This window comes from Ammodytes marinus (assembly GCF_949987685.1).
Source record: "Ammodytes marinus genome assembly, chromosome: 18".
NCBI lineage: Eukaryota > Metazoa > Chordata > Actinopteri > Uranoscopiformes > Ammodytidae > Ammodytes > Ammodytes marinus.
In genome coordinates, this window is record NC_137222.1 from 13,922,923 (window position 1) to 13,936,567 (window position 13,645).

The 13,645-nt window shown below is 41.3% G+C and overlaps 1 protein-coding gene across 1 annotated transcript in view; it reads left to right on the top strand.

The window, feature by feature from the left end:
• Positions 1-11,668, top strand: part of sh2d3ca (SH2 domain containing 3Ca) — a gene marked incomplete at its 3' end in the record, with an annotated part of 50,200 nt that extends 38,532 nt beyond the window's left edge. Inside the window, exons 4-14 of the mRNA XM_080047053.1 lie at positions 2,875-3,024; positions 3,893-4,170; positions 4,288-4,368; positions 5,119-5,246; positions 5,742-6,126; positions 7,304-7,433; positions 7,615-7,730; positions 8,680-8,851; positions 8,981-9,092; positions 9,532-9,738; positions 11,493-11,668. Of these exons, the coding sequence (XP_079903179.1) occupies positions 2,875-3,024; positions 3,893-4,170; positions 4,288-4,368; positions 5,119-5,246; positions 5,742-6,126; positions 7,304-7,433; positions 7,615-7,730; positions 8,680-8,851; positions 8,981-9,092; positions 9,532-9,738; positions 11,493-11,668 (1,935 nt within the window). The remainder of the gene's footprint in view (positions 1-2,874; positions 3,025-3,892; positions 4,171-4,287; positions 4,369-5,118; positions 5,247-5,741; positions 6,127-7,303; positions 7,434-7,614; positions 7,731-8,679; positions 8,852-8,980; positions 9,093-9,531; positions 9,739-11,492) is intronic.
• Positions 11,669-13,645: the final 1,977 nt, after the last annotated feature.

The window sequence follows — 13,645 nt, forward strand, 5'->3', positions numbered from 1 at the left end:
ACACAGAAAGACACTGATTAATGAATCCCATCGTCTGTCAGAGCTCAGTAGGAATTGCCTTAGCGCTCAGAAGGAGAGGAAACTCAGCCAAACAGACAGCTGCGCGTGTTGCTGATCTACGCAATTGAGTTTCACAGCTGGTGGCTGAGACACAGTATACACACAGATACACATCAACAGACCTGCAGTCACCCACACACACACACACACACACACTGCATGCACATGTGGAGGGTACGGAACTTGTAAATAGACACAGCCTCTGTCTCTTGATCAACCTCTGTTCTCTGTCACACACACACACACACACACACACACACACACATACACACATACACACACACACACACACACACACACACACACACACAAACCCAGATTCAGATCAGCCATCTGTGTGTCTTTCCTCTTCTTCATTTGCATAAAATATTCATTTATTCATGGGTTTGCCCCTGTGTAAACTTGGGGAAACCCTGAGCCCCCTGGTAACCAAAACATTACTTAGTGACTACATTTCCCACATACCCTGTGTGCAGCAGGTAGTACTGTACATTTGCTCCCCTTAATCCTACCTGCTGGTTTTCCTCCTTCTGCTATGTTCGTCTTCAATTTAAAGTGAAAACTTCCATACAACTCATAAATGGACAAACACGACTTTCCTTTTATTCACATTGGTATATATATAGGGGAAGGTGGGGTGATTTGTGCGTTTTGGAAGTTGCAAAACCCCTTGTTTCTAGAAAACCGTGGAAGAAATTGGAAATGTGACCACATATTTAAGAAGAGCCATCCATTTGACTCATCCTGTAAAGAAGGGAGACACAAGGAATAAGATATAAGCACATTTAAGCTCAAAAAACTGTGTTTTGCCTTTCAAAGTAAAATTTCCATGATCAAGGTTTTTTGATTATTGTGTCTGAACAATTATAGACACGTTTGAAAACATTTGACACATGTTTTAGTGCTTTGGTATGCTACACTTTGAGTCTATATAGTTAGCACAATGTCAACCCTAAATTGCTGCATCATGCCTATTATCCAAAATTCTGGGGATGGGGTGATTTGTGCGCAAGGGCCTGGGTGAGTTATAAGTAAGTAAGTAAGTAAAATGTATTTATAAAAGCACATTTATGACAGTTTGCACTGTCCAAAGTGCTGTACATAGTGCATTCAGTAGGTAAACAATGAAGGTACAATAACAATAACCAAAATAAAAGACGTAAAGCCCATACATCCACATAAACACAGATAGTAGTGCAGAGGTAAGATAGTTAATGGGGAGGAAACACCAGGGTGTACATATGGGTTTTGAGCCTTGATGTAAAGGCAGAAATGTAGGGGGAATCACATTTGTCAGGTGGCAGTTGGTTCCACAAGCACGGAGCAACTAGTGCAAAGTACATTTCTGAGAGTTGTGCCAGTGGCATGGCTGTATACGCTGGTCACCAAAAGAAAGTGATTGTCTACAGTAGCTCAGAAGAGAGTGACATCTCAATTCCACTTAACGACACCACTGATGAGAGTTCAGATGGCCAGAAAGATGATGATGGTGACTTTGTCATTGTGACACAATGACGCACAAATCACCCCACGTAGTGGGGTGATTTGTGCGTCAAGACAACTTTTTTTCCGAAAGCTATATTTCTTAAACAGTTTATTCCAGATCCAAAGTTTTTATTGCCAGGGATGCACAACATCCTGAACTATATGTACATATTTGAGTTGGAGACATAACTGTCAAGGCCTCACTTTAAAATCACTTTGAGTAAAAAGTTGCACAAATCACCCCACCTTCCCCTATATATATTGTGCCAAACTTTTGGTGAAAAAAATTTAAATATTTTTTTATGTTTCAGATAATAAAAAAGGTGCAAAAACTCAACAATAGAATTATGTTAAAGGAATACTTCACCCATACGGAACCAGCGTTCTATCATTATAAAATAACTATTATAATATAATGAATGAGGTTTTTCTTCCCTTAGTCTTCCCTTAGTCTTCCCTTGGCCCAGCTGTCCTGTTAATCCTAACCCTTACTGTGATGTCACAAGAAGGAAACTGTAGGGTTAGACAGTGAGACCATAAAACACTCTTTCTGCCTTTTCTCAGGCTAAGATGATCCGATTTATTTATTTTTTGCAAATTTATACTAAATAGGATCTCCGAGTTCAAGACACCTTCATATTCCAACCAGTGAAGTAGGCCTTTAAGAAATGGGAGCAAAAAGAGGATCCTGCACTTGGTTGAGCTTTTGATCTTAGTCTATACTGCCCCCTGCTGGTGTGTGCCCCTCTGTGAAGCACTGTTTACCTGGTGCTGTTTTTGCTCCGCATATCTCACGCCATGTTTTTCCTGTGTGGAATGAATTCAAAGCTTTTACACGTCCCTCACTATCAACAGTCTCTTTGCAGGACGTTTGAGAGGGAATGCTGCTTGATTTAAAAGTTTTCCTCTTTTTACTACATAGCTGCCTGATCAATATTTGGGATCTAGGAGATACGTCAGCAGTGTTTGGTATTAGACAAAATAGATGCCCACAGCCTGAAGCCGTTCCATTGACAATTAATGTGGAGATTGCTTTTCTTGATTGCCCGTTTTGTCAATAAATTCAAAATAACACAAGTGCTAAATTTCAATTAAAATGTGTCCACGGGATGTCCTTCCAGCCACTTTAGCTGGATTTCTTTTTTTTTATCTGTCATTGCCAATTCAAATTCTGTGCATAGCGGAGGCAGTTGCTGTTTGTTCAGGAACTGTCCCAAGGCACTGTTCTGAATTAATCACCATTCTCTCAAATTTAATAATTCAACATGGGAGCCTTTTGGTCTGGTTTTACTCACGTCAAACCCTATCACATTGTATCTCTCTGTCTAGGTGGCGGAGACTCTGGTTGTACGTAATGGAGATTTCCTTGTGCGTGACTCACTGACCAGCGTGGGGGACTACGTGCTGACCTGTCGGTGGGATAATGAAGTGCTGCACTTCAAGATCAGTAAGGTCCTGGTCAAATCCAACGAAACCAAGGTTTGTATTAAGGCTTTTATTTCTTAACGGCACACATAAAATACGCCTTTTGCCTTTTTAAATTAGATCCCATGTGTATCTATACCGTGTTTTAAACTGAAACTTATCAGATGATGTCAACCATGGCTCTGTTCCATTTGGTTGTGTACCAGTAGTGCTTTGCCAGTGAGTCAGCAAACAGAAGAGCCTCGGCATTAGGTCACCTAAATGGAACCCAGCCATTGGTAATGTTATGCGTCACTCCTTTGTTTGGAGTCTTGTCTTCACTGACGGGGCAAGTATTGCTATCTCATCCCACTTCAGATCTGCACTGTAACCGAGTGCATTACATAGGCGGGCTAATTTGGCACAGGTGTGCTTTGTTGACCAGCTGTGCCTCTTATTGTCTCTCTGTCTGCCTTCAAACATCAATTCCCACTTGCTTGTTGGTTTATGATTATTTTTTTATGACACACAAAGCAGTTTTTGGATCACTCTGCATTGTGTGAACTGGTTTTAGTGAGTAAGTAAAGCCTGTGGGAATAACAAATGTTTCAGCTGCTTCATAAAGTGTTCACAGGATTCTCAAGAGATTGGCAAATTGTAAAGGGGGTGCATTCCACAGATTGGGGGCAACAGTGTGAAAAGCACGCTCACCCCTCGTTTTTAAAGCGTATTTAAAGGACAGCCCGTAATAATTGGGCAGATGATCTGAGAGCCCGATTTGGTGCATATGGGAGGAGGTGGTCAGCAATATACTGGTTTTTTTTAAGCTCCATGGAAATTACATGGTTTAAGTCGGACCAGCAGCATTTTGTGTTTCAACATTATGTGTTTTGTATGCGAAAACAACAACAATAACAAAACCCTATATCGTCTTCATTCTCAGGTGCAGTATACGTTGGAGTCAGACAGTTTCGACTCGGTCCAGGAGCTGGTGCGCTTTTACATCGGCCAACGCAAACCGGTCTCGCAGTCCAGCGGTGTCCACATCTACTGTCCCGTCAGCAGGACTCTCCCCCTGCGCTACCTGGAGGCCACCTTCGCTCTGGCCAATAGCAAGCATGGCCCCGCCTACTCACCATCCAGTCAGAGGGGAGCGTACATCAAGAGGCGGAGTGTCACCATGAACGACGGCCTCACCACTGAAAAGATGATGCCTCACAGGTGAGAGCACAGAGGACAGCCAATAGTAGAAACTCTTAACTTTTTTTTTTTGCAGTTTGCATCGTAAAATTGTGGTTGTTTTTTTCATTCTCGCCTCATGTCATGTACAATGATCAGTGACTCAGACAGTCCCAGTCCAGTTAGGACGCCAGTGGCACCGCCTCCGGAACCAGAGCCGGAACCTGTGCCCGACTGCAGGTTGTGTGTGTGTTTTGTTGGTGTGACACTAGCTGTTTGTGTTAAACTAGTGCACCTACTGTACCTCCCACCTACCTGGAAGTCCCCCTCACTCACTCACTCACTCACTCACTCACTTCACAGACACCATATAGCACCTTTCCCTAGTGATGAATTCACAAGTCCCCTTATAGTGTCCTCGGAGTTATGTTGCAACAAAAAAACGTGTCAACTTCTGCACCGGATAACTCAAGTATCAAACAGAACAAGGCTTGTTTGAAACTTGGATCTATAAAAGAAGGAGCAGACAAACATGGTGTGCACAGTGGAAAGGAATGTTAAGAGTATGGAAAACGGTTAAGAACAAAACAAGTACCAGACTGGGCGATGTAGAAAGCAACATTTCCCAGTGTTGACGCACTATAAAAAATTATTATGCACCTTGCACATTAGTAGAGTGTTTATTTGGTGCAGGCCATCATTTCCTTTTAAGCCACGTTGTAATCCATTCTCTGCTCCTCCTTTTAAAGCCCTTAAAAGTGGTTTGAATTCATAAATAACACAAGGACATGTGTGTTGTTGTGTAGTAGAAGAATAGAAATCTCTCCCTCTTCTCTCACCTCTTAAAATAACTAGCATTTGCATCCGTAATGACACCCTTCCTGTCAAATGTGACACCCTGAGTTGCACCCACTTTGTAAGGTTCCCCCTCCCAGTGCTTGATCAACTTTTCCTACGATTTTTAACGTTCTAAAACTTGTGTGTTTGCAGCCCGTCCACAATCCACCACCACAAAGATGCCATGCGAAACTGTGCCATGAGCATGGACCAGATTCAGGAGTATCGCTGCCCCTTGTCACCTGTTGGCGAAACCCCGCTGTCTCCTGCATATAGTGCAAGTAAGTGCTAGAGATCCATGAATAGATGCAAAGAAGTTGTCCGACTCACATTAGTTAATGTGAAGATAGCTTTATTTCGAGCATTCTGTAGCCCGATATATACAGAAAATGCAACATGCAGAGACTAAGTGTGGCTTATAATGATGGCATGAGACTGCTTCTTAAACTACAGAGATGGTCTGATGCAAGCCAAATGTTTGTAAATGTTGGTGTGCCTACCTGTTCTGCCATAAGAACATATCTTATATATCGATTCATGTGCAGGTTGTCAGTTTCAGAAAACAGTATGAATCAGGCTTAAGCCCATCCTGAACTTAGCTCGGTCAGTTTTTTCTACATCTACACTACGGGTGGAGGTTGCTGACCTTTTTTTTCTTGTTTTGGTATACTTCTTTTTTTTAACTGTATTATGAACTATCCATTGTGTCCTGAATAAAATCATCATTATTATTATTATTATTAGAGATTGTTGTTGACTCTTCTGTCTTTCTCCAGTCACCCGGCAGAGAGCGCACTCGGGCGGGCGCATGCTGGCTGTAGTCCCGCCCTCGCCTGTGATTCGTCGTTCCAGTGACCCTCAGCTCAGCCCCTCAGCCTGTAACAATCCTCCGGAGCATCCCGCGCACACGTCACACTCTGCCTACTCCTCGCCCGCCCATCATCCCAGCTACCGGTCAGATTCAGCATCAGAAACAGCCGGGGGCAGTTACTGTGACCTCAGGCCTTGCCCCTCGGCCGCAGGGCCTCCCAAACCCCCCACTAAGGGCTATGTGGAGAGACTGAGAGTGGAAGAAGGGAGGCAGGAGGGCTGCAGGCAGGAGGGAGAGGGGACATTCAGCGCCCCACAGGTGGAGACGGCCTCCTCGTTCAGGCCATCCAGGTATGAGACACACACAAACACGGACTAGACTTGCACTTTATGGTGTTTCCTAATGGATACATACCCTATTTTAACTTGATATGGAGAACTTTATGAAAGGCATACAAAGACATTTTTCGGAGTTCTGTGATGGAGTGAGTCTGACCAAATTTACTTTATGAAAAGAAAGAAATTCAGGAACAAATAAATGCAGGATTGCCTGACGTGCGTTGTGGGCCAGTAGGGTATTCGCAATGTCAAAAACCAAAGAGGCACATTCCTCGTCGCAGCAGACCCAGGTTCGACTCCAGTCCCGAATTGTTCTCTGAATGTCTTTCCCCTGTCTACCCCATTTCATCTGTGTCTCTCCACACTGTCTTCTAAAGCATGAAAAAATGGCAAAAAAAAAATGGCAAAAATATAGCAGACAGTATGAGTAAAAAATTACCTGGATTTACCTGGTGTGTCAGATTGGTATAGCACTCCGGCTACTTTAGTTAAACAGACACCAATAAAGCTCATAACTACTGCGGGGTAAATGTAAGGCCAGTATGACAAAGACTAGGCATTGCGCAACTTTTGAAGCAAGTGTAGCTGACTGTCAGTCACTCGGCATCTACTCCACTGAAGCGTATTCTCTCAGGATGTAAGTGTCCGTTTGTTCAAAGGTCAAAGCTCTTGCTGACATTTGGTCACAGATGGGAGCGAAACACTTCTGACCAGGCACGGCGGCACAGCTATGAAAATTGGAAAATATACTCTGGTACACAGCTGATAATCCTGTGGGGAAAAGGCCAGAGGGCTTGTCAGAGACACAGCAGACACTAGATACTTTATTGGGCATACAGTGCCATGGGGAGGACACACCTGATGGAAAATGGTACACTGAGTTGAAAGGAGCAGCTTTGGACATCTATACATCCCCTATGAAATGTTGGCAACTGCTCAAGACATACCTTTGTCATAATTGTTAGGGAACCTTATGAAAAATTTTCTTTGTTAATGTTTGAAACACAATGTATTATTGTAAGATTTGTTACCTTTCAAATATCAAAATCCCTGCCTTTCCAGATGAGCTTAAAGTTAATCGTCTTTTTATAAAACAACTAGGTTACGAAGCGTTCTGTGTGTGCCAGTGCTCATGTCCGGTCGTGGTTCGGTACTTTTTCTAAATACGGGTGTAATCGCTCCTGCGCAGGTACGAGTCTCGCCTTATGCCGGCAGAGAATAAACCTCTGGAGATGTCGGTGCTGAAGAGAGTCAAAGAGCTGCTCGCTGAGGTGGATGCAAGGACCGCGGCCAAACACATCACCATGGTGGACTGCCAGGTACACACACACACACACACACACACACACACACACACACTGCTGACTTACAGAATCAGACATTAAATTCACAAACACGTGCATGTGAACAGCATTAGACATTCATGTAGGCACACGGAAATGTAAACATGTAAACATGTTGATACACTAATTCTTTCTTTTTTTTTTTACTCATGGACAGGTGGCTAGAATATTAGGCATAACCTCAGAGGTGCAAAAGATGATGGGAGTGTCCTCAGGGTTGGAGTTGCTGACACTTCCACATGGACACCAGCTAAGACTTGACCTACTGGAGAGGTACAAACTCACATTTTGGAAACAGACTTTCGTATTCCTCCGTCAATTCAGCTATTGGTTATCCGTGCTCTTTTTTCTTTCTTCTCTTCTCTGTTTGTCTCTGCACTCTTTAACTCTCTCATCCCCTTTACTTCCCTCACATCTTCTGCTCCACCTCTTCTTTCCCCCTTTCTTTTTCAAATAATATCAGAAACATATCTTAGTCAGTGTAAAAGCATGCTCCTGAAAGCAAACTTGATAAAGACAAAATGCGAGGCATCAAACTGCTTGACTTACTCTTCATTAACTTTGCCGGAGCACTTAAAATGATAAGACAATATCGTCAACATCTGAAGGCCCTGGCCGATGACATCACTCAAATAATAAATTACAATCAGGGCCATAATGTGAATCTCCAGAGCGGCTTTCAAGAATGGGCTTTGATTCAACACCCTCTGCTTAACAAATTCTCCCAATTTTTTCGGTCTCTTTAGGCTACAATATTTCCCATCTCTTCCTCTGCCTTTATTTTCTGTTGCTGCTCTGCTCTGACATCGCTCCCTGATTTTCAACCATATTTAAAGGTGCTCCGAGGAACTTTCAGTTTGTGTTCATCCTTGCGACCCCTTTGGACAAGTGTTTTTATTACGCGAGCTGTTGTTCCTGGGTGAGCGTACCCATGACAAAGGCATTAAGAAAGACTATATAAAAATAGCATTCTTTGTACTGATGGTCTCGTTTGCTGTTACATGTAATGTATGATCATCATAGGAAAAATTTGACTGTTTCAGAAATATTTAAAAGTTCCTCGTAGCACCTTTTAATTATCACCCCTCAATAGTCCATGTAAATATATTTTCAGGAACTAATTTGCTAACAATAAAACATTTTCAAACGTGAGTTGTCTTGACTGAACTACAATGAATGTGTTCCTTTAATTGACTAACACATCCCATTCTTCTTTCCTCAGGTTCCACACCATGTCTATCATGATGGCAGTGGACCTGCTGGGCTGTACGGGCAGCACAGAGGAGAGGGCCGCCCTGCTACACAAGACCATCCAACTGGCTGCAGAACTGAAGAGCAACCTGGGCAACATGTTTGGCTTTGCTGCTGTGATGAGAGCCCTGGAGCTGCCACAGGTAAAAGAGATGGAGATATAAAGAAAGTCACCATTACAAACACAGGAATAAATACAAAGGTTTTGCCATCATTTGTTTCCCTCTTAAACACATTCTTAAAGAGTGCTATTGTGTCACCCATTACTTCAGATCTCCCGCCTGGAGCAGACGTGGGTGACGTTACGCCAGAGACACACAGAGGGCGCTATTCTCTACGAGAAGAGCCTCAAACCTTTCATGAAGAATATGAACGATGGCAAAGGTGAGATCCAAGGTTTGGAGCTTGCATCTTTATAAAAAAAAGACTATCAGGGACACTTTTTTTTACAATTGAATCAGTGCTTTTAACATGTATCTATTTAAACTTAGTCACTCAGCACATTGTTATGCCCAAAAGTGTATGTTTTCAATTTATTTAGTTTATTGTATATTGCACATATTGTACAGTATTTTCCTTTATATTGCACATTTAAAATGTCTTTAGTTTTCTAAATCAAAACTTTTACTTTTTGCACTATTCAGAATTTATTTAATGGATATATTACTTTTTTATATCGTTTGTACTTTAGCACCGTGGCACGTAGAGAAACGTATTTTCGATTCCTCTGTATGTCTGACATACAGTGTATTAAAGTCATTGACAATAAAATTTACTTGACTTGTATTTATTTACAACTCCAAACTTTCCCTTTTGCTCACAGAGTGTAGTGCCCTGTCCAACACGTCCCTGCCACACATCATCCCTGTCTTGTCCTTACTGGAGCGGGGTGTGGCTCTAGGTGAGGCTCTGGACCCCTGGGAGAGCGCAGAGGTGGGAGTAGACGTGGTCATGTTCCACCTAGAGGCAGCTCGCACCATCGCACATCAGGGGGCCATCTATAGAAGCAACGCCGAGACCAAACTGCAGGGTAAGGCTTGTTTCTTTAGAGAAAACATGCTATGTTTCATTCATTTAAATTCATTTTTAAATATCTAAAATACTTTTTATTAAACCCTTCCCAATGCAATCTGATGTCACTATATTAATATACACAAGGGGGCAGCAGAGCTATGACTCCACAAAATAGTGTACATTTAAAAAAAAATGTTTTCAGTTCTCTCTCGCTGTAATAACAAAACTGTAATTTCTTGAGAAGTGTAACCGCTCTCAACTCGCCATTGCCCTGACTGAATTGAACAAGTTGCATGGGTGTCTCACTCTCTTTCTGCTCTCTCACCCAGAAGTGCTCTGAGACACCAACATTTAGCATATTAATTTTACATTAATTAGTACTCAGTAGTTTTGCTGTAATTCGGTCGGCACCCTTAAAAGTACAGCTAATTTTAGCATTACCTCAAAGTAATGTTGTGCTTAAGTACAATTCTATTCAACATAATTTGATGTATAGCCCCAATTCATAACAGAAGTTATCTCATGACACTGTGCCATTAACTATGATGAGTGTGTTACCACACGCTGATTTCATGAAACGATCGCGTGTGTGTTTGGTTACTATGTTAACTGTATTGATTCCTGATACCTCTCCATTGGTTCTCAGTTTGTGGCCATTACTGCTTTATTGAACCGTGTGTCAATAGCTATCAGCTCACATCTCTGTTTTCTGTTTTATCTGGCCATCGATCAGCCTGACCCCAGTCTGCCCCCTTCATCAACAATGCTAAGAGCCAAAGTGGAGATGCTCACTTTGTACAGTTGTTGGAATTTGTTCAGCTCAAGATGTTTATAGGGAAAGGGTTAGATGAGTTGAATTATTTAAATTTAACACTAGGGAGAAATGTACTTAATAAACATCAAGGCACACAGGTTAGATTACCTGTAGCTGTATTACAATGAGCAACAGAATGGTTATATTAAAGCATGGAGGGTCATTCTTTACCTTAGGAAGAGAGTGTGTAACAAAATAATCTCATCTCATCTCAAGTCTTCATCAACAAATGGAACTAGCTTGCGTGTCTTCCTGGATTGTGGAAAGCCTGTCACAGGTTGATAGGTGATCGCAGTGATAGTGAAAATAATGACATATAGCTGAAAAGATCCAAAAAGCAGTAGTAGAGGGTATTTGCGGGACCTTTGAGTTAAGGCAAGGCAAGTTTATTTATATAGCACAATTCAGATACAAGGCAATTCAAAGTGCTTTACAGAGGTACAAAATACAGAGATTACAAAAACATAGAACAAATACAGGCAGACAAATTGGCAAGGCAAATAAGGCAAACAAAAAGTTACGATGATTTTGTCACAAAGAACAATGATTGTTGACAATCATTGACATTTTCAGCACCAATTTATTAATTATCCTATCTTTGATTTTATAATTATTCAAATATGTTCTTATTTTCAGAATTATTTAGTCCCTTAATGTCACAGTATTGTTGATATGGTAATATCTTCTTTTTGAATATAAAGTCAAATTCATCAACATCACACTTTTAGGAGCTTTCACAATTTATAAAACCTTTTCAGACCAAATGTATTGTTTTTTCTCTATTCTTAATAGTGACAAAATAAGCTATAGTCTAGTTTTGGTGTCTTAGAATTTAAAATTTTACTTGAACTGTTTTTTCTTTCTTTCTGTAAAACAAGATTTACATGATTACAACATCATCTACAGAGACTAAACATCCTCTGCTCTCCTTTCCTCTCGTCTCCTCTCCTATGCAGGACTTCAGGAGCGAGCGGAAATCCACGAGATCTTCCAGACAGAGTTTCAGATGCGTCTGCTGTGGGGCAGCCGCGGCTCCGAGGGCAGCCAATCGGAACGCTACGAGAAGTTTGACAAGGTCCTCACCGCCCTATCACACAAGCTGGAGCCTCCCGTGCGCCACAGCGAGCTATAGCACTTGCAGCTAATACCACACCAAAACAAAACACCCTCCATCTGCACTCGCCGCTCAAAGTGGTATATATGGATCTTTTTGTTTTGCGTCGTTAAAGGATCATTCAGAAGAGTCCATCGTGAACACTGACTGGGGAAGGGCCGAGGGCTAAGGAAGAGGCAGCTAACGGAGCATGTGCAGTGAGCAATATAGGAACAAGAGAAAAGAGGGTCGTCTCAAGAATAGCACTCACTGTGGACTTCCTCACTTTGCGCTAAAATATTTTAAATGGCGTAACAGAGGAGGCAAGCGAAAGTGGGAAAAAAAAGCGAGATGGGAGAGATGGGTGACCAGCTCCTCTGTCTGGGCTTAATACGAACAGTAACTTTGTGTACGGTGCGTCCCAAGGGCCAAAACAGAGCGGGAGGGTTTGGCTTTGCTCCAGTAAAAAAAAAAAAAAAACACACACAGACACTCTCTTTGTTTCAAACAACTGCTGTCTGTCACACACTGTAGCAGAAAATGGTAACAATAACAAACATAGCTCATATATAGATGTTTTGTCTTTGCGAGCGAGTGCATATGTCTGTATGTGTGTTTGTTTACATTCCTTCATTTTTGTACATCTTTTTTTTGTTGTATTGGTTTGTTATGGTCAAAGAATACCTTAAACATCCTGGACTTGGACTTCACTTGCTAAACTCACGAGAACGTGATAATGCTTTTTCACAATCTTCATAAAACCTCATTAAGTATGTATCAAGCAGTCCCATTGAATCCCATTAAAAATGTATCGGGCATGCATTAATAAGTGTATCAGAAATGAAACATTTGCAGACGTAATGCAGCAACTTCAACGCGAGGGCTTTGCGACTTAAAACTTGTAAAAAAAAAACATTAGGGGAACAAGGCGTCCTCCGTGTGTTGTTGTCGTTTGACTTAAACATTTGATATTGTGTGTCTCTCGTGCACAAATGTAACTCAATGAAAATCAGGAACATTTACTCCTTTGTGTTAAAGCAATGTTTCACTTTGTATCTAAAACGTTTATGAACATGCTTTGGTATGACTCCAGCTTCAGTTTGTAACTTTGCTGAACTAGTATACACCATGGTTCATGCATGCGGCTATAAATGTTATACCAAGTCAAATGTTGCTTTGAACTACTAATTTAAAATATGCCATCATGTCAAACATGGGAAATGTCAAGATGATACACTGAAGATCTTTAGATAAACTTGAATACTTCATGCTGACTCCACAGGAAAACAATTGTGTCATCTTTTATGTCTTTTTCATTACATTATTTTTCAGATTACATTTTGGTTGTTAAATCATGGCTGTATTTAACAGCACGTGGGCCTGAAAGGGCCTGCGCCACCTCTCAGAGCTTTGCAAATCCCCTATTCACAAGGTTTTAATCTTTATGGTTCTTTTGCCTCAACTTTTCTTCGTGGAAGATGTACCCTTTGTTCTTCCTAACTTCCATCCAAACGAATAATCTCTATATTCTATATGAATGAAAGATGTATCAGATATCAATCAAGCAGAAATATTATCAAAATATCCTCTCAGAGATCCTTAAATGGATGTTTGATTGTCCTGCTCTCTAGTCTGAACCGTATTTAAAATCATCTGTACAGATCGGAACAGTTCATTGCCAGTTCCCACTGTGTACCAGCAGGGGGCGATCTTAAGTCAGCAAAAAAACAAACAAAAAAACTGAATCATAAATTGTAATATGATAATACCAGGAAGACATGTATACACATGGGGAGAAAACACATTGTGTGTGTTTTTGAGACCGATGTTTATAAAAATAATGTTATCACATGTCAAACCTACTGGTTTAGGTTTGTGATCTGATGACACTGATGTTAAAGTGATGATGATGATGATGATGATGACAATGTAATGTGTTTTTGATTGTCCTGTTGAATGCTGTACAGGAATGCTCTGACAGTGTGTGGATCCTCCTGTTTTTCTTTTTTTTTTTAG